This window comes from Ornithodoros turicata, chromosome 3 (genome assembly GCF_037126465.1).
Source record: "Ornithodoros turicata isolate Travis chromosome 3, ASM3712646v1, whole genome shotgun sequence".
NCBI classification, from domain to species: Eukaryota; Metazoa; Arthropoda; class Arachnida; order Ixodida; family Argasidae; genus Ornithodoros; species Ornithodoros turicata.
In genome coordinates this window covers 65393877-65418371 of record NC_088203.1, presented here as the reverse complement: position 1 = coordinate 65418371, position 24495 = coordinate 65393877, and the positions used below count along the sequence as shown (strand labels likewise).

The 24495-nt window shown below is 43.8% G+C and overlaps 3 protein-coding genes across 13 annotated transcripts in view; all 3 read right to left on the bottom strand.

Moving 5' to 3' along the window:
• Nucleotides 1-20587, bottom strand: part of LOC135388552 (intersectin-1-like) — a 337751-nt gene extending 317164 nt beyond the window's left edge. For all 11 annotated transcript variants that reach the window (XM_064618160.1, XM_064618162.1, XM_064618161.1 and 8 more), the window contains exons 1-4: nt 20481-20587; nt 5740-5852; nt 4566-4629; nt 2325-2482 (exon numbers count right to left, since the gene is read on the bottom strand). In XM_064618160.1, coding sequence (XP_064474230.1) covers nt 2325-2482; nt 4566-4629; nt 5740-5839 — 322 coding nt within the window. In that variant the 5' untranslated portion in view covers nt 5840-5852; nt 20481-20587. The remainder of the gene's footprint in view (nt 1-2324; nt 2483-4565; nt 4630-5739; nt 5853-20480) is intronic.
• Nucleotides 20588-21190: 603 nt separating this feature from the next.
• LOC135389577 (uncharacterized) lies at nt 21191-22142 on the bottom strand. Its single transcript, XM_064619613.1, has 2 exons — nt 22128-22142; nt 21191-22054 (listed from the first exon to the last, which is right to left on the bottom strand). The coding sequence occupies exons 1-2, from the start codon at nt 22140-22142 to the stop codon at nt 21191-21193; spliced, it is 879 nt and encodes a 292-aa protein (XP_064475683.1).
• Nucleotides 22143-22426: 284 nt separating this feature from the next.
• LOC135389576 (uncharacterized) lies at nt 22427-23965 on the bottom strand. Its single transcript, XM_064619612.1, has one exon. It carries the CDS (start codon nt 23963-23965, stop codon nt 22427-22429), a length of 1539 nt encoding a protein of 512 aa, XP_064475682.1.
• Nucleotides 23966-24495: the final 530 nt, after the last annotated feature.

The window sequence follows — 24495 nt, the reverse complement described above, 5'->3', positions numbered from 1 at the left end:
TGATTGGTTCTACACAGGCCAGACCGAAACATGCTTGATCACTAGGCTGAGAGAGGAGGCAGCCTTACTTAAGGGCACTCCTTGTGGTCATTTACCTGTCCATGTGGACAGGTGTGCTTGCACTCCGGTGTTTGAGTGGACCCTTGTCCTTGGCAGATTCAAGGAATTAATCAAAAGAGAGATTCTGAGCTGAGTTTGAGACAGTGTTTGTGTTTGTCTGTTATCGTCCCTACCTTGTCTCGGGCTTTCAAGTCAGATTCTTGAGGCCTTTTACAGAGCGAACACAGGTAGGGATAAGTGTATTAGTGCACCGTCTATCACTATCACAGAGGAGGAGATCATGTATCTTCAACTCGTGAGTGTTTAAACTGCTTTACATGTGAAACGATTTTTGCATGGTAGGTGGCAGGTTGACACCTGCAGGTTTTTTCTTGTATAATAAAGAGTTGGAAGTTTGGCGTCGTGTCGTCCTCATTCTCTCTTCGTGATGTTTTCGCGCCATATGCCTAGTAGGGTAATTCCATTTTAAATCGACCAAGGCCTGCCGATGACATTTCTTGATTCGCGTGAAAACAATATATGTTGGAAATGACCTTATGCGAAGATGAAAGCAGGTGCCCGGAGCTTCCTACGATCAACCAGTCCACAGATTGAGAGGGGGTAAGGTGGCACCGTCTTCGCGATGCGATTTTTTCTCACGACTTTGCAGCCTTACTGACACCATTTCATTCACGTCACAACCCTCATCGTTGGCACACGCAAAGTATGAGCACTCTAGTATAGCTGTACGGAGTGCAAAGGGTTACACTTTAAAACAGGGAAGGATAACTGACGTATTTTCGTTACCGTATCCATTTTTGTTACTGCTATATTTTCGTTTCCGTTATCCGTTTCTGATACCAGCTTTTAATTTCGTTTCCGTTACTGTTTCCGGTAATGGAACGGCTGTTACTGAGCTGCGGGAGGACAGCCCGTTCGGCTCTGTCAACACCCTGTTTTGTCCAAGTGTTGCTTCAGTGTCACACGTACACACTACACGAGTAATTTTACGTCGTTGGGATGCGCACATCTTGCAAGATTTTTAAAGAAGTGTAGGAGCATGTCTTCAGTCACTCAGTCGCATACAGCTTGGGCATTAGGCAACTGTTCAGTTGTCAGAATATTCCTTGTGTGAGCATCTAGCAGCCACTTTAGCAGGACATCCCCAACGTCGTTGTAAGCTGCTCCACATAAACACTTTACGCTCTTGCTTCAGTTCTGGCTAGCTGCTGCGATGATTTTCTTCAACTTTGACCGTCTGTACCTTTTTACAAGGTCTACATTATTTTACTACCTAGAAGGCTCACCAACAATGGCCTCTTTCATGTCCAAATCTATACAAATTCGCTTGACTGCGGACTTGCTGTGAGTGTGGATAACCTTCCACAATGTCATCCGAACACTTAGCACGTCGCACGTGACAAGTGGAGGATGAGCTACTACGCAATTGGTCCACCAAAAGCAAGAGAGATCACTGGTCCGTCACATGACATCTTTATGGGGGAACACATTAATTTTGTGCACTCGGAATAGCATTGCCACTGTATTGTGATTCCTCTACACCCTAAGTACCCACTATAAGGAGGGGCTGCGACACACTATTGTTGCTTTCATGAACTGCAATTGCAAAGACGCGTCGTCTCAGGCTCTCCAACATTGCATTCTGCGCGGTCGCAGCCATTTCACCGATGATGGCAGTGGTCTTCGTCCGTCTACACCATTGGCTCATCACTTCGTCCCATTTTGGGAATTCCAGAACAGCGGTCACATGTGGTCACTTATGCTTCGTGGCAGGTTGTGCTGAACCAGAAAACCCGTGAAAAGACACTTTGCACGTTTGACAAACACGTGCAGGTATTTCTTCTGTTTGGAGAGCGTCATCGGAGAAGACGAAACTATCGTATGAGATTGGACTGATGACAGGATGACAGGATGTCTTAACAAGAAACACGGACAAAGAAATGCGCGATTTGCTACGATCTCCAGCCATGGATGGTCATGTCGTGAAACACGTTACAGGCTCTCTAAATCATCAAGGAATGCATTTGCGCAGCTTTTAAAGGAAAATAAGAGAAGAAAAGCCCAAGGCCCCAATTTTCTGGGAGACTGGAAGGCGCGTATGTACAATTGGGAGACTGAACGAAATTCAGGAGTCTCCTGGATAATCCGGGAGAGTTCGCGGGTATGTGTATCTAATGGCTTGGAAATGCAGGGAATGTGTCGAAAAATAGCCCTTGTGGCAATCTATCAGAGATAGAGATGGCATAGGATAAAAGGCTGTTCACCTAATGGAGGACCAAAGACTGGAACGAAAGCATCCTTCAGGGACAGAGGCAAGGTGGCAGGCAGCTCGATGCCTTTCAACTTCATCTGTATCAGGTGCAGAGCAACAGCAAACTCATGTTGATTTATCTTACCATCAGCATCCATGTCCGCAAGGGACCTGTCAAAGTTAAGCCATGTAAGCCGCTACATGACAACACCATTATTCACCCTATGTCAACCTGACAAAGTGACCTAACCTAGCTTCTGATCAATTTTGCGCATGTACTAGGGAACAGAAAGTTGGCAACAAAGACTATCTTTATATGTTTAACTGATATATTCAGTCTGCAGCAATTCACTTGCACCCCTGGAAGAGCTAGTGCACTGTTGTGGGGAAGGCAGAACTACAATTCATCCACAGGAGGTTTCATCTGTTGTGCAAGTGTCCTAAATTTGCCGACTTCTTCCAACAAAAGTGAATTCATCCTTCCATCCATTCCATTCCATTTTAAGTACCGTATTTATTCGATTCTAAGGCGAGTTTTTTTTCGCAAAATTGGAGTCCAAAAGCCGCCCCCCGCCTTACATTCGTGACCGGAGCCTTCCGTTACGCGCCATCATGCAAGCGCAAGCGCCCTCGCCTGTCCTCTCCCCTTTCGCCCACGTGACCGTGGGGGCGCACGTAGCTGCGCAGCGTCCTTCTGTAACGGCAGTTCAGTGGTTCCAGTCATTCCACTTGCTAGTGATTTCCACCGTGATTCGCAAAACGATTTCCGATGGCAACCCGTCGTGTGCACTACGATGCGGCTTTTAAGAGGAAGGTTATCCTTGACGCTGAAGCCTTAGGCAACTGTGCAGCGGGAAGAAAGCATAACGTTCCGGAGAACAACGTGCGTCAGTGGAGGAAGAACAAGGACTCCCTGTTCACGTGCTCGGCCACGAGGAAAGCATTCACTGGCCCACGAAAGGGAACATTCCCGGAACTGGAGGAGCGTCTGACAGAGTTCGTCATTGCCAGAAGGAAAAGCTTTTTCATAGTGACAACAGAAATGATCCAGATCAAGGCAAGAGAGCTGGCAAGGGAACGCGGCATTCCATCAAGTGACTTCAAAGCAAGCAGAGGCTGGGTACAGAAGTTCATGAAGCGGTCAGGTTTCTCCCTGAGAAGACGGACGTCCGTGTCACAAAAGTTGCCGAACGACTACGAAGAAAAATTGATGTCCTTTCAGAGGTATGTGATTGACCTGCGCAAGAGCTACGATTTTCTGCTGGGCCAGATCGGCAACGCCGATGAGACTCCAATTTTCTTTGATATGCCTTCAAGCCAGACTGTTCACAAGAAGGGTGAACATCAAGTGACCATTAAAACCACCGGAAACGAGAAGTCACGGATCACCGTAATGCTCGCGTGTACAGCCGACGGCCGAAAGTTGCCCCCATACATCGTGTTTAAACGTAAGACAATTCCAGCGAATGAACCGTTTCCGAAAGGTGTCATCGTGCGATGCAAAGAGAAGGGGTGGATGACAGAAGAACTCGTGTTGGATTGGGTGAAGACTGTGTGGTGTCGCCGACCTGGGTCTCTTCTATGCCGCCATGCCATGCTAGTCCTTGACGCGTTTCGGGGACATTTGACGGAGGCTGTGAAGAAGAAGTTGGTGGAAGAAAAGACGAAACTGGTTGTCATACCCGGAGGTATGACCAGTCAACTTCAACCATTAGACGTATGCCTGAACAAACCGTTTAAGGACCACGTGCGACGCCTCTACAACGAGTGGATGAGTTCAGACAGTGTCGCCCTAACACCATCGGGGCGCTTGAAGCGGGCGTCGCCATCCACAGGGGCTCAGTGGGTTGCCGACGCCTGGGCTGCGATTCCAGAAAACATGGTTGCTGCGTCCTTCAAGAAATGCTGTATATCGAACTCTCTTGATGGAGTTGAGGATGATGAGCTCTGGGAGCGCGACAGCAACAAGGAAAACACGGACTTCTCGGACGCCGATGACTTTTGAGTGTTCTGTATGCAATAAATGTTGTTCTAGTCTTCCTTACGGGTGAGTCGATTTTTCCCTAATTTTAATGGCTAAAGTGCACCCCCGCCTTAGAATCGTGACCGCCTTAGAATCGAACAAATACGGTACTCAGAGCAAGTATTAATTCTCATATCTAGGCGCTACACAGACATTCTTTCTAGGTAGGTAAGCTATGTGTACTGGGAGGATGGATGAATGTCTGTACTATAAAGTAAAGGTGTAACTTACCATATTTTTGCCAAAACAGCAGATGGTAGTCCAGACTGAAGAAATAATTTCTTAGCTTGTTCACCTGCAATCATACATTGATCACCTGAGTGCATCATTGTCCACACACATTCAATAAACTAGAATGGGTTATTAATGCATTAGCATTAAAGGCTCATGTCAAAGGAAAAACGGTGGTGTGCGGACATCACGGGAAATGAAAAGGACGAGAAAAGACAAGGGAAAAGATACTATCACAGGAGCAGCTTGAACAGAAACAACAAAGACGGCGGGAAACTACACGCAAGTTATCAAGGGCTTCGACTACATCGCTGGAGCCAAACGTCAACCAGCCAAAATAGAAACCGAAAGGCCAGAGTTGCCTTGCCGTCTACGCTAAGGAAAGAAAAGAAGAAACAAAAAAGCAAAAGAGAAAGGAGGGAGCAAAACAAGCAATCAAAGAAAACAAGCAAACCAGAAAGGAGGAAACACAAGAACGAACCAAAGGCTTATGCTAACGCATTTCCAAAGGATCCACCAATGGATCCACCAACATTGTGGACAATGCTGAAGTACGTGGTCCACTTACGGACAAAGACATTATAAGTATGGCCTGACTTTTTAGGGTTGTACTCGATTGTGACCGATATTTACCTCTGAAAAAAACAGGGTTTAACCCATTATGTGCCCGAAAACTGCTGGATCAGGGGGATCCAAAATGCATAAATATGCTGATACAAACTGTCAAAACAGATACCATACCACCTCTTAGATGCATGTACAAAATATTGATACACGGTGTCTACAGGTGTGTCATGTTTATTATGCCGAGTAAACCAAAGATTGATGCCTGATCCAGTCTATTTCAACCAGAATTGGGCTGAATCAGGTTCAGTTCAAGTCGATTACACCCGAATTCTTGAAGCAAAATATAACCCGATATTTACCCCCCCCTCCCCCCCGATTTTGTTAAAAGATATAACTCGTTGTCACTGAGACAACCACACACATTCAATAACCAATGGGCACTGAAATAAAGATACAGTGATGCCTAGCTCCAATTAATATCACACTGAAGCAAAAGTTTGAGTCTGCCGATTTGTAATATTACCCTCATGGACAGTTGGTGGTTTCACAAATTCAGCGGCTCTCGTATTTGTCTATTTCATATCTTTTCTGAAAGCATGAAACTTACCAGTAATACAACCCCCGACAGGATGCATCTGTATGAACTGAGCATCAAACCTGGCCCGAGCCTCGGGAGAAATGACCCAAAGGTCCGGACTGTCAGGCATGGTCTCACAGAGCCTAAGAACAAAACACATCAGTCAACACTTCTCTTCTTTGCTTATGCAAGATATCACAGGACGTATACATAATGTGACCAGCGATCCCTATTTAGGCGGGACAAACCCGCTTTTGCGGTTGTGACCTTGCTGTCCCACCAGCATACTTGGGGACTGTGTTTTGTCCAGCTTTCTGCTGGAACCATCCCCGAATGAAAAAACGAAGTGGCAGAACACGGGTTTTCTACTCCCATGTTGCCCTTTTCCAAGCCACATCTTTCCATGACCTAGCCAATGGAATATTATGATGTGTTCGCTAATAAGCCATCCCTATGACAGTAGTTCGCCGAAAAAAGATCACCTGCACACGCTTTGCTCATCAGGCTGCCTCCATTGGAGGTGAATGGTTTTGATATAGTGATCAACCACCGCGATGATGACGATAACGACAAAACAGAAGTTCAGCGATTCGGTAGGTTCTGGGCGAGATTTTTCATTCTTATCTGTAGAAATATGAGGACACACTAAACAGAATACATTCTGGTCAAAGTGTTTAACAGACGTGTTCGTCAGTACGAAAATTGCAAACTGTAATGACGGTTAACGTCCACACTGCAAACGAAATACCAAAGAAAAAATACAATCTGGCTCAAGAATACAGACTCGTGCACACCTACATCATCGGCCTCGTTTGTGCTCAGCTAGACACGCTTCAAAAGTTATTGCACAAAAAATAAATAAACCAAAAAAGAATACCAATTCAAATACAGGGAAACAAACGCATTGGGAATTGGGAAATGTATTTGATTTGCTAATCCTCCCCTCCCCCAATGTCCCGCCTTGAGGTCGGAGGAATATGGTCATATGATGTGTACACGTCCATAAACAAACTGGTGGCTCATGAGACTTTATAATGAGGATATTTCACTGTGTCTGAGAGTCACTGTGCAAAATATTTAAATTATACTGATTAGCCATCATTGTCCACCACAGCAACTGATCACGAACAGTGATTTCTAATTTGTATCTACAGCTGATGTAAAACTCCCGGTTTCTGTTCTGCAAAGCAATAAAATTGGCATAAAAACGTGGGGTAGTCGGTAAGTTGACATGGTGTTTAAGGAAACAAGCAGATGCTAACTCACCATGTCATGCCTAGCTTATCTTCACGTTTTTTCTTCTTAGCCTGCCAGACTATATTTTTAAACAGCGTTTCTCTCCTTTTTTTGTTTTGCCAACATCAATATCAACAGTGTTTCCAGTCAATAAGGCTTTCCAGTTGTTGTGTTCATTACCTTCATTTCATCCGTGCATGTTTTCTCAGGCTGCCTATTTTCTTCAACACCATGAGAGGCTACCAGCATTAGAAACCACATGTTTGTCATATCTCGAGACTGCCTTCAGTAACTTTTATCTTTGCTGCACACCCTAACGCATCCACTATAGTTCAATACCTCATGCGAATCCAAAACCATATATGCTGTTCCGTTCTCTTATACAGGGTGTCCCAGAAAACGTGTCATTGAATTATAATAAAAAAACTACACCACCTAGAATCATGCTGTCAACTCCATGTGTTCTTACTAGGTTTTTGCCACCTCCTGATGTGAAGGTCGTGTAACGTAAGTTTAATTATGTAAATTTTTTCAAACAGAAGTCGGAAATTTGCCAAGTAAAGGTCACTTTTTTACCCCACCAATGTGAAGAGCGTGTCTAATTTATTCAAATTAATGATAATTGACAGGAATATTCAGCGGCTATCCCATCAGAAAAAATAGCCGAACATCATGCTCTACGGAGCTAACGCGCGACAAATTTTTCAGCGCAATCCTTGTCAGTCCAACGAAGGGAGGTTGGAAACCCAGCCCACACCTGCAACGCAGAAAGTGATAACACAGGTATGGCTTACCGCGTCCAACTTTCGCTGGGATCGCACTTTCCCTCTCCCAATTTCAGGAACTGTCATTTTTCCTACTATCACTCTGTGGGCTGGGTTTGGAACCTCCTTTCGTCGGACTGAGAGCAATTGCGCTAAAAAAGTCATTGCACGTTATGGTTCGGTGCTACGAAAAGTGTGATGTTCAGCTACTTTTTCAGATGAGATAGCTCGCGAATATCACTGTCAATTATCATGAACTTGAGTGAATTCGGCACGGTCTTCATATTGGTGGGGTAAAAAAGTGACCTTTACTTCGCAAATTTCCGAGTTCATTTCGCAAATATTTACATAATTAAACTTACGATACATGACATTCACGTCAGGAGTTGGCAAAAACCTAGTAAGAACAAATGCCGTTGATCGCATGATTCTAGGTGGCATAGTTTTTTTCATTATAATTCAATGACACGTTTTCTGGGACACCCTGTATACCTAAAGAGCTACGACACTCTGTTGGATGAAATTTCTGCATTTGGCATCTGCATATAGCTTATACAGAACTGCAACTCTACTCTCAAAATTAGCTGACAGCTTCAGACTATCTTTTTAAAGGAGCAGATAAATGACATTTAGGTTACTTTAGACAATGCATAATCCACAAGGCAGTGCATCAAGAGCAACCACGCAAGATATTTTTGCAAGTGTTGCACCCGTTACCAAAACATGGTATCGCAATACCGATACTCGTCACTTAAGTAAAAGGTATCGATACTTCCATTTTAACGTAACGGAGTACTGCTACCGTTACTAAAAAAGTAATGCAATACTTTGCCCAATACTTTTGTCGGAAATACGAAGTTGATGCAACACAGAAATCTCACTTATGTGAACACCTCATTTATATAACAGTAACTTGGGAGAAGACAGTCTTGCAGAAAAAAAACGGCATATTCATTTTATAGCTCGGACATTTTGCTCGACCTTTATCACTAGCTGGTTGTCAAAGCCGCCTTCTACCATCCTAGCAGGCTGTGGTCTCTCCGGCAGCTGACAGTGGCCAATATGACAATTACGTTAGTGTCAAGCTCACACATGCCGTGGAGTGCAATAGCCAAGGGGACCTATCCGATGTTAACAACACCACAGTATATGTGAGCATGACCCAGTGTGACATGACAGCACACTGTTAAGGACTTGACCTCTGTTCGTTGTCCTAAACTCTTTTGTTGAGTGGAGCGTGGTTATTTCCTTGAAGGTCAAAGGAAAAAGGTGAATATGTATTTGGTATACTTCCTATTACGAAGCCCGTAGGCGTGTCCACAGGCTTGTCGTACGCTAGGTGGGCCAGTGACAATGAATAAAAGTAAGAAATATGGTTGGCAAAGAAAGGATGGGGCACTTCAAAGTATTGGTAACAGTAACGATACAGAGGTCGCATTACCCATAAATTTGTAACGACAAAGTACTTTTCAGATACCAATTTTAAAAAGTATTGTGATCCGCACTCAGATACCAAAAAAACTATTGATTACTGTAACAGCGTTACGTACAACACAGCGACTGACCTACTATCACAATGCAACATAAGTTACAAGTGTGCTATAAACAAGAATTTTAGCTACGAACCAGCTCCCTCTTTACTCTCGACACGGCATGCCACGTGCAGGCACGGGCCGGGTGGGGGCTGCAGGAGAAGCTCGTGGAATGCAAGTTCCCTGTGGGCACGGTATTTTGTGGCATTTTCAGGCAGCTATCGCTCTCAATGAACAACAGATATTTATGTAGATGGTACTGCACTGTGGTTGACTCTATGAAGAACTACTGCAAGCAAAATATCCAGCTGGGCGAGATTTGTAATGCAAATGAAGGCGCGTACCAGCCGTCCACAGATTTCTCACTGCGCTTGAAAGGCGTCGCAAATCGGTAACGTTCTCATGTTGATGCCCAGTATTTTACGTATTCACCCAAATGAAAATGCAGTGCAATCTTGCCTGCATCCAGAACAGATTATTTTAAGTCCAAAGATTATTGCATTACACATCCTAATATAGAATGTGTATGCAACGGCCAATGCTTTCACCAATTACGCTTTCCGTAATCACTTGTCGTTATTCAAATTTCAAAAAAATTTAACTCAACGTCCACAACTAAATACCCAGCGTTATTCACAAACTACGAAATTCCTGCCGTGCATAGCACGGACAAGTTTAAGTAAGCAACTCCGAAAATAAAATTACGAAAACCTTACGTAGCATGAATATCAAGAATTTTAGTCTGTATCACAGATGACAACAATTATTTTTTCCTTGGTTCCGCTGAGCCGTTTTGTCCGTGTAATTATTACCTGTTATGCCAGTCGGTTGGTGCAACTCTTTCATCGAAGAGCATTATAGAAACATCAAAGTACTTGGTCTTATAAGCAAGCAACTCGTGGTACCACGAACTAATAATAACAGTCAGAATTTATGCTGCTGTTGATATTACTGTTAAAGAGTGAGACCTTTGCTCAACATGGCATACATATAATTACTTGACAGGTGAAGTTATGTGTGAAGACATATCATGACAGAAACTATCTATTCTGTTCTAGCCGCAATGGTATAATCTCTTGCGCCACACTGCAAAAAGTGTTGCATTAACAATACACCATTTATACATAGAAAAATAGTAACTATGTTCGATGCATGGTTCAACAAACAGGAAATTGCATATAGCACCTAGGGTATCGAGGATGTTTATCAGATAGCACACTCTTTGATGATTTCGTTTTTGCTTTGTTTCATTCCGAAGCCTTATGGAACATGGTTGTATAGAAAAACATGCATTTATGCATCTTTAAAGCCCGAACAACGAGCACTATCTCAAGCGCACGACTTCACTAGTGGACTGAGCCAAAGTGCTCGCAGTCCCCACAGGAAGTTTTTTTTTTGTGTGTGTGTGTTAGCACCGCGAAGCAACTGTGGCTATGAGCGGCGTACACACGTGGACAGATGGAGAGAGGACAGCAGGAAGGAGTGGGGGACTGAGGGGTTAGTGTGCGTCCTGGGCCGACTTCAGGGGTAACTGTGCCGACATTCGTCTGGAATGTCTTTGGAAAACACAGGGAAAACCTCAGACAGCACAGCCGGTGACAGGATTCGAACCCGTGTCACCTCCCAGGCTCGGCGTGGAAAGCAATCATCTTAACCACTATGCCACGGGAGCTAGTACCCACAGGAAGTGGTGCCGCAGTCATTGTAAAATGGCGGCGCGGTGGACACTGCAAAAATTCTGGCCTATAAATGCAAAACATGATGGTCTCTCAAGAAGAGCAGTCACTATCATGAAAAGGGGAAATGTTCCCTCTGTCAAATGTACACTAAATACAAGGCGCACTTTTTTTTATGCGCTGTGCTACATTGGCTTTTTGGCTCTACAAAAGCACAAAATGTCTGAAAAGCGACAAAATATTTACTGCACTCTTTCGTATGTATGGTCTGTCCTGAGATGCCTTGCCTACAATAGCCGCAAGCCATTTGGACACTACGCTTGATGAACCAGTCACAGTACAGGATGCTTAGACGTTAAATTACTACAGTATCAGGAAGTGAGGTAAACACCTTTTTCCACTTGGAACCGGTAATCTAGTTCAAAATATACCAAAAGTCCTCAATGTTTCATTTGAGGCCTGCAAGCGCTATTTACAATCCATGACTGCCACTGTAGTTCAGGTCCGCTCGGCACTAGACTCTTCAGTTAATAGCATAGATTGAGAAGTTACCCGTCAAAAAGAACTCGTTACAAGTTCAGTTACCGTGTGCAAAATGTAACTAAGTTAAGAACGAAGTTCTTCAGCCTCATATGTAACTCGCAGTTACTGAGTTACTTAAAAAAAAGAACGAGTTACTTCCAAGTTACTTCGGCCACAAAAGAGCATTACGCAGGTGCAGCGCGCATGAGCAGTTGAGTTAGACCTTGAGTTGCCTGCGGAGGAGTGCAACACGCTTAGATCGTTTTCGTTTATGTCCAACAATAGACCTCTCCCTGTTTGTAAACAAATGACGCCATAATGTTCGACAGCACCAAAATTTGGTAGAATTGAACTACGCTCGAAGCTAGAGGTGAACAAGATCGCGCCCGAAAGCCACGGTCTTGAGGGGATTACGATATGGTCCCTTAAACGGACGCGACCCTTGGTCTTACTTTTCTTTCAATGGGAGGTAGCGAACAAGTGCCCGTTTGTGGAACCCAGCCCTCTCCTTCCGATCTGTTTTAGTTTCAGTCCGTCTACCAATGTCATGATGACGTTTCTCTGGTAGTATTCGGACGCTTTGCATCTTACTCCCTGTGGGCGCACAATGGTTCAGCTTCATTTCAATGGCAGCGGTTCTTACTTCCTCAATAAAATACTGTCAGTGATTGATTATCACGTTTTATGGCAAAAAATGCCGTGAAGGAACCAGAGAGAAAGCAAGAAAATATGTGGACGTGAGTGAAAAGCGAGTTAACAGTAACTTGGAACTTAACTTAACTTACTTTGTCAAAGTTACCTGAAAAAGGAACGAGTTCTTCTGAAGGATACTACGGTGCAAACGTACCGAGTTAAGTTACAAGTTACCAAAAAAAGGAACTTAGTTACAGTAACAAGTTACTTGTAACGAGTTACCTCGAACTCTGGTTAATAGACCCTTCCCTGTTTACAAACAAATGACGTCAGATGGCACAACAGCGCCGCCAACTTCGTAGACTGGAATTACTATAGCAAAAAATCAATAAGTCATGAGAAAACCCCGTTTAAATACAGCTTTTGATATTTAATTTTTTGTATGTAATTCCTTACTAATTATTTGTATGACCTTGTTCTGCTCCATTCTACCGGTAGCCCATCTTTTCAGTAACGAGCTGGTAGCCCTTTCTAAGTATGAATATTTACCCTTCCATCTTAAGTAGCCTGAAGGGCACGAGTTTCTCTCGAAGAGCACGTAGTGTCCCGATGCAAAGCAAACGCAAACAGAGTCATAATAACAAACCGCATTCCGCACAGGATTACGACACTGACTTTCAAGACGATGCACCCCTTGAGTGCAGTTTTCTTTTCTTTCCGCGTTGGACTGGAAATGCGAATGAGGACACCAAAGGGACTCAAAACATAACCTCATTTGTGTGTACCATTATACAAAGTGACACCTTCATGAAGGAATACGGCTTAGTGAAACTGCAGTGTTCTTCGACCGTGCTGTTTCGGTTTCACTATGTCTACCAACGTCATGATTATGTCACACTGACGTTTCTTCGGCAGAAGTCTATTCAACAAGACAAATTTCAAACAAGAGCAGTGATGCTCGAAATCCTGCTAACTCAACATTCCAAACTGTCCACCCATAGTGACAAAATTACCTTAGTAAAGCTCAGGATCAACACCTTTTCTGGTGCGTTTGTATGATGGCAAGGGTTGATAATAATTGGGGGTTTATGTCACGAGACAACAGAGATCATGAGCGACGCCACAGCGGTCTATCTGTGGATTGCTTTTGCCCACCTGAGGGTTCTTTAACGTGCGATGAAACCTCAGCATACGGCACCCCGTATTTAACAACTCTCGCAGAAGACGGCGTGTCTAAGCAACTTGTACCCTGCCACCAACTTGCTGGCATCCTCGGCAGGGTTCGAACCCGCAATCTCGGGATCAGAAGGCGAACACGTTACCGACTGAGCCACTGCTGAGGACTGAGCTGAGCACTGGTGATAGCAGGGGTTCTAGGACAAATTTTGAGCCGAAATTCATGATAACTCGTGACTTTCTTACATCGACGAAATTAACCACCTTGTATCATTAGTTACGGGATCAGCAGACACATACAGAGGGATCATCATCGATGAAAACTATATGACAGCAGTAGAAGGCACGGTTCAGCGAGAAGGAACTGCAAGTCAGTCACTCTCTATTCGACCTCACATCAGTGGAAAATTTAAAAGCACTACAGAAAGCAGTTACTGTCACATCAGGAATCTATGGAGAGTAGGAGTACCAATGGGCCAGTATACAGTTGCTGCACACAGAACGATAATTCGGAAGACCCCGGCACAACTTGAACTAGAATATTACCAAACAAAGAGCAAGGACAATGCTGCCAACAATTTGTCATGACTTTTAAGATTCCTAGTTCCAGCTAACTTTCGTTAGAACGTTGGCATACATGCATCGGTTTTCTGTTGTGTAATCCATCAATATCGCAGACAGAAAGGCTCATGATCCAAGAAAGACCAGATCCTTCTCTATAAGAGTCACTAAGGGGTATTTACATACAAGGAGTTTCACCTAGAGTGATAAAAAATTCTAACTGGCGACGTACTCACCGGAGGATTGTGCGACTTTCTGCAACTACCTTGTGGAAACTTTTGCCACCATTTAGGAAGGCTTTGGACAATTTTTAATTGAGGGAAATTTATTTTTGTCAATCAAACTTTGAAAATTGCCAAGCTAACCTCACTTTCTTTTACAGAAATATGAAGTCCTCCACGGATAACCACAGACCCAACAAAAAGTAAGCACAGTACAGCAACAGAAATAGTAAAAAAATTTTTTAAAAGGCATTACTACACACGCATACTATACACATGAGGCTGCAAGGTCCTTATAACTCAATGAGGTTAACAATGCAGGTACTATGCATGTACAAAGGAAAAAAAATGTTCTTGACTATTCAAGTTCTTTAGAAACAGTGCATGTACTACATATGTCAGAAGGAAAAAAATGGAACAATCGATCCACAGCTTGAAAAGCATGCTGCAATGAAACACATCTGTTCAAGGTCCCAGTATGTTACCAAGAAATGTTTCTTTGGGAAGGTAAATATTTTTTCCTCCAGGAAAACAGTTCTTTGCTTCAATTGGCCTCAGATGCGGACGCCCTGCTGCACTTGAGACAACGTAATAAAATTCACTATTGTACCTGACACATGCAAAGTATGCATCATTTGGTCCTGTGATATTTGCATCAAACTGAAAAATCAAAAGGAACCTTCTTGTCTCTGATCTGCTTATGACATAAACACGCATTCAAAGCTAACCCACTTCTTTACCTAATAAAGCACCCAAGAAAGAACCTTAGTCCAAGGGGCCAGTGGTTGGATTTTTGCATCAACACAGTGGCCCTACACTTGTTTAACCAATAATCCCCTTTGAGTAGATTGGCAACAATTAGGATGGTACAAAAGAACAGTCGCCTGATGTGAGGGTTTTGCTTCTATCTGGCTTCACAGCTGAATTCCCCACCTTTCAACATTGCCCTAAACCATCAAAAGCTTGCCAGGACACCTGACTGACATTTGGCGAGTGGAGTCATCCAGTGCAGTCTTATGGATCATGAACCGCAGCACCAAAAAATAATGGCAGAAAACTGACAATATAGATGGTTACATCCCACACTGGTCAATCGAAAGGAACAGATTTATCCCCCTGACTATATCTGACCATGTCTAAAAAAAATAAACATATGATCCTGCTGAAGCTAGGCTAACTGTGCTACAGAGCCAGCCTGTGCTCTGTTGAGATTACTCAAGCCATCTCTTTCTATCTATTATAGACTATCACAAAAGGCTATGTGACAATTTTCCGAAGGTTTTTAGCAACGAGCAGCAAATTACCAGACTTCGGTACTACCAGCATAAATTTGCTTATCTGCTGGAAAATATTTGAAGACTGCTAAGTCACATGTTGTTCACATCCATGATTTTTTGCACTCATTTTGTTATACGCTCCAAGGGCCCTATCTTTGTCAAAGCAATCAACCTCGATTACTTTTGATCTCTTCTGCCATTGGTGCACAGTCGAAAAAGGCGTGAATATTAAAAGTGGCCGACACCTTTTATCAACCAATAGCCCAACGTGTTATCTTGGGATGCGACCCGCCTTATCGGCATTCCCTCCTGAGAACCCGAAGGCCACACCTGTGATCTGCCCGCCCTGCCTTGTTCCTTCGATTCTTTGATGTCGGAAACGGAAAACTCTTTTGGTGTAAAACTCAATTGTAGTGGATAATGTGCAAAAAAGCACGCTTGTAATTTCCTTTTTGCTGTTGTCATTTTTCATGATGTACAGGTGTGCAAGGCAGCAGTGTTTGTGTGACACCGTGATTGTACTTTGCATGTATTCGCCTCGAGATCGAACAGTGTCGCCACTGTGCGGCTGCTGCGTGAACTTCCCTTAGTGGGGATGCGCTGCTTGAGCCGGTGCTTGCGCTGTGGTCATCGTGCCCCAAAACGTGCTTGGAAGGCACAGTTTCTGAACATTTGAGTTTTCAAAATCGCTTCAAAATGAGTGAAAATGACTTCGTGGAGAACTTTTTGAACTTGTCTACTTCCCAGCACAAGCGTGCGTAGCAGGCAAGGAAACTACAGAACGTGCATATGTTCCAGTATGGGGATTCCAGTCGGCCTTTGTCATTTTTGTCACTGCGGCTCTCTGTGTCAAACAAAATATAATAAGAGCTAAGGTCAATGTTCAATGTGGTAACAGTTTTTTTTTTTTTTCTCATCAGTTTCTCATTGTCTCACTCATTTATAGAATGATTCGTGCTAGCGGTTTGATCTTACTTCTTAAAATCCAGTTATTATATTCTACGCGCGTAAACACAAGTTGTATCGAATGTATGAATATATGGAATGCGAGGAATATATCAATGCATGAATGTATGACATGGGTGTTTTTAAATGTGTGAGTTTCCAACTTTCATCTCATTTCATCTGACCGCATGACAGGTTCGACTTTTGTCCTTCACATACGTGATATACCTGCCACTGGAACCAAAAACGTATTTTGTATGTAGTTATTACATAACCGGTAGCATCCCACACAAAGTCAACACCATCCACACAGGTGCGATCACCTCGTAACATACTTTAGCACCTTTTAACGAATGCCTGCACAGGAGACGAATCAAATCTCGAACCTCTCTCAGACTCGCACGACGTGAAACCACCGCTGTTATACGACACAAAAATTAGAGCGAAGGGCTTCAGTAGCTATTGGACTATTCTGCCCTGATGCGGTGTTGCACACTTGTACATTTGGATTGCCAAGACCAGTGTAGACAGGAATTTTGAGTAGTTTTTATTTTGTTAAATTCTTGTTGTCTCAATCTAAGATAAAAAGGAAGAGGGAAAGACAGCTATATAGGTGACGAACAAATATTCGAGTGAGAACAGCAAAAGACCAAAACAAAATCTGGCTTGCAACAAAGGAATGACTTGGCAGTGTTTCCCTTCGAAAGCACGCAGAAGATTTCCTTTTCAGAACTTCGCGACTTCTACGTTTCGCAGTGCAGAAGTTTTTCTCAAGTTTCATACCCTTTGAGCTTTCTAAGCAGCGCATTTCAACACATCCGCAATATGTGAGGCACTGACAGCGGCATTTCATCCAGGAACACTGCGAAACATGCGTAGAAAAGCCTGCGCCTGCCGCGCCGGATCGTGCCGTATCCCCACTAGAGCTCCGCCGCAGCGCCACATACAGTTCGATCTCGAGGCGAATAATTGTGGTATGTGGCCGTGAGATAGCGCCGATGGCACGCGACAAAACAAAACGACAAAACCCCCATAAAGGATCACGCAAAAGATCGAACGAACAGTGTGGCGCCAGCTGTGCACGCATTTATAAGAAATCGGTGCGCTTTTTTTATTTTTCTGTGTGTTCGTGTGCTCGATAAGCGAAATGATATTACGGAAGTTGCATTTCAATATGCTTCCTTTGCTCGTGAGCTGTGGGGGTGGTAATGGTACCGCAAATGAGCATTGATAGTTTTACTCAACAAAGAGTGTTGCAAGAACATTGATTGTAAGACACTTTGAAAAGCCCGCCACTTTCACGCATACAAGGCGGCGATCCGCGCAAAGAAACAGCAGCAATGCTTTCTGTCATTATTAAACAAAAACGAAGACACATATGGATTTTTTGTTGTGACGAGCAAATACAGACTAAACCTGTCGCCACTCAAAGTAATTGACCCTCTTTCGCTACATTACTTTTAAGCTTTGAAACAAATCTTTTACGTCATAGTTACATCAAAATGACGTAGGGTCACGGTCCGAGATTAGCACCGAGACGCTGTGAAGGAAAACTAGGGATAAATTTCAATTGAAATGACAGAGCTCTAAGGGCGGAGTATTTCGTGGCAGCCCCACCCTACAGCTAATGACGTAAAGTAATCAAGGTCGATTAGTTTTGACGAGGATAAGGCCCCAAATGTCAGATATGCTGCTCTTAAGTGTAACTCGTTAGTGTAACTAAGCTACTTCCTTTTTGGTGACTCCTTCCTTTTATGGCAATTTGAGGCAAGTTTCAGGTCCCCTGTTTTCATATTTGATGCACAAAAATGGAAGCTCCATCTCCAATGAGACATGAGCCCATGCATGGTCTATCTACTTCCCTTGTTGTTGCACGGTGAACAATATGAATCTAGTTTTGACAGCGTATTCAGTGAATCAGATGGTGTCCATCACAATGGCGAGTAATGTATTTCTAATGGTGTAGGGCGGTGTGTGGCTGAAATGATACACTTGGCGTTGTTCTAGTTCCGATGTCTGCTTTGTTTGACGTTGGAAAAGTATATCGCAACCAGAGATGGGGTAGTTACTCGACAATAGGAACTCGTTACCAATTACGTTACTGTGTCAAAAATATAAGTTACTAACGAAGCTACAGGTAATGAAAGAACTTTATATTCCTAAGCTACTTTGCAAAAGTAACCAGTTACTTACGAGTTACCTGCAACCTAATATAAACTTTTTACTTCTTGACCTTCCTATAATTAATTCAGATCTTGATCTCACAATGGGCGGTGCAAGACATTTTATAATAATTTTGATATACAAGAACTATATGAATATCTGATATGACAAAAGAAGCAAATCTTTACGTGCTTCTATAGGAAGGAATCTGATAATTTGATCCGTAATAAGAACAGAGCACAAAACAGGCATTGAAAGTTTATGCTCCATGAGTTATACACATGTCGTAGTACAGGTCCCGACAAAAGTTTACGGGACACGCGAGCGGTGCATTTTCTCCTCGGTACGACACCCTAGCGGCAAGCGGAAGCTGGCGAAATCAGGCCAGTTCATTGCCTCAGAGCGGTGGACGACTGCGCTCTTAGCAACACACTGTGGTAGTTTCGGTATGATTACTCTTGTATGTGCCCGTGAAGTGAGTTGGATTTGACTGTTGTGCTCGCCAACAACATGTGATTCAACGATTGTTAAGACTGTTAAGATTGTTAAGACTGTTAAGATTGTTAAGATCATCGTGATAACAACGATTAATCATGGTGGCAACACTTTACGGTGTATTGTTTTTATTGGAAAGCTGTGATATGTAGACAAGAGAAAGAAAGATATAAGCATTGTAAACAATTGCTTTATTATGGAACTCAGTCAAGACCAGCTGATAAACAATTGACGCTGACATTGATAATCGATTGACTGACGAACAATTGACGTTGAGTCACGTGTTGTTGGCGAGCACAACCGTTAAATCCAACTCACTTCGTGGGCACATACAAGAGTAATCATGCCGAAACTACCGCAGAGTGTCGCTAAGAACGCAGTCGTCCACCCCTCTAAGGCAGTGAACTGGTCTGATTTCGCCAGCTTCCGCTTGCCACTAGGGTGTCATACCAAGGTGAAAATACACAGCTCGCGTGTTCCGTAAACTTTTGTCGGGACCTGTACCACGCCAAGTTTTAGTCCTGCTATGGAATGCCATGTCATTATAAATACACTGCTTGTTGCTATGATGAGCGTTATACCTGAGCCTCCTAGTGTAGGGGCAAAATAGAATTTGTAACATTCACCATTCATCACGTAACAACATGGGAGTCAGACATGCACATGGATATCGTCTCACGGGGAGGGAGGATGTAGCTCGCGATGTTTGTAGGCTAGAATCGAACAAAAGGAACTTCCATCAAGTTAGTTTGACAAAGTTACCTAAGAATGGAACCAATTCCTCAAGAGGTTACTGGAGCTCAAAAGCGAAGAGTCGAGTTCAAAGTTACCAAAAATGTAGCTTTGTTGCAGTAACAAGTTACCCAACACTGAACCTTAGGAAGTACATGAATGTGCGGCTTCTTTCATCATATTGGTATGATTTTGATGTATCAGAACTATTACCAAATGCCTTGCAACACCCATTGTGACAAAGGTAGGAATTACACGAAAGTTCAATGTCGACTAACTTCCTTAGCTCTGGTGAAAATTATGTTTCCATCAAGCACATAACATGCTGAAAACGGTAATGAATTTTGCATTTGTGTGTTTTTGTTTGTGTGTCTGCAGGGCTAACTCGAAACAGAAATATAGAGGTGTCTGGGCAGGATGGTTTGGGAATAACATTACTGAAAGTAGTTCCGTTACAGAACGTCTTATTACAGTAAAATGATGATGCAAATATTAATTTCTCATTGCGTCGTTACCTTGTATCTGAAACTGGTGGTGCAACAGTAGCTGCGGCTTCAACAGTGACGGAACCACATATTTCTTTAGCGCAATTACCAGGATATTAACTAATTGTTAAGATCATTACGCAGCAATTAGAGATAACTGCACTAAATCGCTTTACAAATAACCGGCCTTTTTCTTTCCAGTGGACCCACTAGGGGAGCCAGGCCACATTAGGCAGTGATGGTTTATAGCCTAGAACGCGGTGGGACGGGTGTAGAAATTTACCAATCACGTTTGTATACTATCTGCCAACTTCAAGTGTGCGACGAAAGACGCACGTTGTGACAATTCTCACCTTTGATATCAAACCACACAAAACGCGCACGCAATTCGTCTCAGGAACGAGACGACGAGACGCCCACACAATTCTCCTATCCACAAGCCAACAGTGTTGCCAAATCTCATTCGCAGGAAGTCGCTAGTGGCGCCCCGAAAAGTCGCTAAAATTGAAAGTGAAAGTCGCTAAAAAAGTCGCTGCCGCTATTGTGCCCTTTTTGCTCGTTGCATGTTATGAAACAATATGGTGACAGCCCTACCAAGATGATTCAGCGAATGAGCGCAGTGGATGGCCAAGACAGCTAGAACATGAAAAAATTGGCATGGATAAGAATTAGAGAAAGTAAATGAAATTCGGCATCTTGAACATCTTCTGCAGAACGTTTTCTCGTTTTGTCACCGGAGGCACTGAACATGGTTTTGTTTATTGCTTACAAAAAGTTCCGATGCCTTCTCGTGTTTTTGCGACCTGCTTGTCTGACAACCTCGCATAAATCCATGGAGGAAGGAAAGAGAGGAGGAGCCCTATTGCTCTGAGAGGTGAAGCCGAGATTGGGGGCCACTCCAGTGACATCACTGCTCGCCTTCCGGTTTCGGTTACATACATCCCTATGGGAACAAGGGAAAGGGTGCAGGCTAGCTGGTATAGATCCATGAAGAAGACCGAGAGACACGGACACAGAAGACGACACACGTAGGTTCTCAGACACAGCAATACAATTTATTAGTTCATCTCAATTTAAAAGCTAAAAATCTTCGAAGGGGTGCGAGAGGGATAAAAGACGCATTGCTAACTACGTTTCCCCTGGTGGCAATCTCCAAGGATTCCCGAAACAACCTTCGGTGTGCGTAGGGTTCCCACGCAAGCACTGTAGTGTCCTTGAAGCAAGGCTGGCAACCTCTACAATCCCGTAAATGATCTACCAGTTCCGAAGACCCGGCCATTCTTTCAACATTTGCTGCATGTTCCCTAATCCGGTCATTGAGGCACCGGCGCGTCTGGCCAACGTATACAAAGCCGCACTCAAGGGGAATAGAATACACAACGTTCTGCTTGCAAGGAACAAAAGGCTTCCTGTGCCTCACGCCACAAAATTCAGATTTAGAGCTGAAGGGGGTCAAACGACTTAATTTAAAGGCATTGGAAAAAACAACTTTGATATTATAGTATTTAGCGACAGCAAGAATGTTGTGAGCAACTGCATGAAAATAGGGAATAACAACTACATTACGAGAGTTTCCATCATTCCATGGTCTACACTGTGAACTTTCAAGCAATTTCATGGCCCTCTTTGCAATCAATTGGTTGTCATACCCGGCCTGCGTGAGTCTTTCACATTGCTTCCGTAAACTACTCCAAACAAAATGAAAACAGCTTTTCTTCGTTGCAGCATTCAAGAGGGATGTACAAACACCGAACTTAACAAGTTTAGAATGTGCGCTTGAGTAGGGCAGGACCGGCTTGCAGTTTTCTTTTCCATATGACCAACAAAAACCCGGGTTACAATGAAATGTGAGGTCCAGGAACCTCAGCATCCCATGAGAGGGTTGCTCTACACAAAACTTTAACTCGGGTGCTACTGTACTAACGGCCTGTAAGGTAGAGTCGAGGAGGGAGGAGGAGGAGGAGGAGTGTCGTTGGGAGGAACCCGAGAGGTCTGCCTGCCTGATTAGGCGGCATGTTTCTCGGGAAGGGAAAGGTGGTGGAGAGGAGGAGAGGAAAGGGTGAAGTGGAAGACCGAGCGGAATCCGCTCGGGGGGAGGATAGCTGCGTCCATGGGCCGACTTCAGGGGAACTGTGCCGGCATACGCCTATTACACATCTGAGGGAAACCCAGGAAAAACCCCAGACGGCACAGCCGGCCCGCGGATTCGAACCACGGACCTCCCAGTCTCCAAGCGCACGCGTTACTGCTGCGCCACCGGAGCTGGTGTAAGGTAGAGTCCACACATATAGAACCAGCATCAGAGATAACAAATGATATCATCAACAAACCGACGAATCAAAACACACTTTTGACTCCCATAACTCGTAAGCTTGCTCAGCTCAATGTCCAAGGTATTTAGATAAATTTCTGATAAGACAGGAGCGACCGCGGATCCAATGCATACATCATTTTTCTGAACGAACAAACAATTGTCAACAGAGATAACCGTAGATTTCAAATAACACTCTAGAATACTGAGAAAATCATCACAGGAAAGACCAACTTCAGACTGAAAAACAACCAACTGATCTTCAATAAAATGTTTGACTGTCCTGAGTAGAACCTTTACGTTCAGCGAGTAATACAAATCTTTTATATCAAGGGAAAACATAGTTACCAGAGCACCGTGGAAGGGCTCTAAGCTCTCGATCAGTTCCTCAGAATTCCGTAGCGAGAGAGAACCAGGAAGCTGTAGAACTTTTAGTCCGCGTTGGAGAAATTTTGCAACGAGTTTCTGCCAAGTACCAGTTTCACTCACAACGACACGAAGAGGCATCTGCGGTTTGTGGTCTTTTAAAAGGAATTTGACCGATAGCTCAGAGCACTTGCATTTTACAACAAGTTTGGACATTTGGTGGTTCGCCTTGGCGAAAATGCTTACAATAGAGGACTTGTACTTTTGTAACGAACCACGAAACGGAGTGAAAAGATCACCAATAGCAGAATTGACCTTGTTCAAGTATATTGCACTGGGCAAAACAGCAAATTTACCAGACTTATCACATTGAAGCAATATGGCGTCAATGGAAAAAAGTTCATCCTTAACATTCCTGATCTGCTTCAAATGAGGTGATGGGCCGTTAGTATAAGCGGAAGCGGGAATGCGGGAGAGACAGCGTTCAGTAAACACCAATCTGTCAGTGCTATCAGTAATTTTGGTGGAAACATGACTTATGAGCGCTGCAACATCAAACTTTGTAGGTTTCACAGGCAGGGAGCATTTCGGGGGCTGGGACAGAACCTCAAGTGAATTCTGAGAAATGCTTACATCAAAAGGGTTGACCAGTTCAGAAGAAGCACTGCCAGCTTTGCACGTGGGAGGAGCCGCAACCACAAAAGTTTTTTTCTTCGAGCACCACTGCCTAGCAAACTCCGCGCTTTGAAGCTGCGACCACTTTAAGAAGTATGTCTCTGAAGCATACCTGTCGCCGTAGAGTAATGTCCAAATCTTGGATGACAGGGTCCTGAGGTTACGAACCTGTCCAACCAGAGTAGACTTGTAGCAGCACAGGAGCTTTAACTTGAGATGCCACGGAAGTAACAGCTGCGAGCCCAGGAGAACACCAGGGGGGACAAATTTGCGCCGAAGAACCAGCTTGATGAGTGCAATGTCGGATTCGACAGAAGCGATAGCCAGGCCAAGATGACACAGGGTATATAAAGCAGCATGTTCAATAACCGATTCATCCAAAAGGGCAAGTTGAGATGGACCAATGTTCACGACACTCACAATTCCTGCATTCAGAAGCACTAAAGAAACAAGGGAAAGGTTGCAGGCTAGCTGGTATAGATCCATGAAGAAGACCGAGAGACACGGACACAGAAGACGACACACGTATATAGGTTCTCAGACACAGCAATACAATTTATTAGTTCATCTCAACTTAAAAGCTAAAAATCTTCGAAGGGGTGCGAGAGGGATAAAAGACGCATTGCTAACTACGTTTCCCCTGGTGGCAATCTCCAAGGATTCCCGAAACAACCTTCGGTGTGCGTAGGGTTCCCACGCAAGCACTGTAGTGTCCTTGAAGCAAGGCTGGCAACCTCTACAATCCCGTAAATGATCTACCAGTTCCGAAGACCCGGCCATTCTTTCAACATTTGCTGCATGTTCCCTAATCCAGTCATTGAGGCACCGGCGCGTCTGGCCAACGTATACAAAGCCGCACTCAAGGGGAATAGAATACACAACGTTCTGCTTGCAAGGAACAAAAGGCTTCCTGTGCCTCACGCCACAAGATTCAGATTTAGAGCTGAAGGGGGTCAAACGACTTAATTTAAAGGCATTGGAAAAAACAACTTTGATATTATAGTATTTAGCGACAG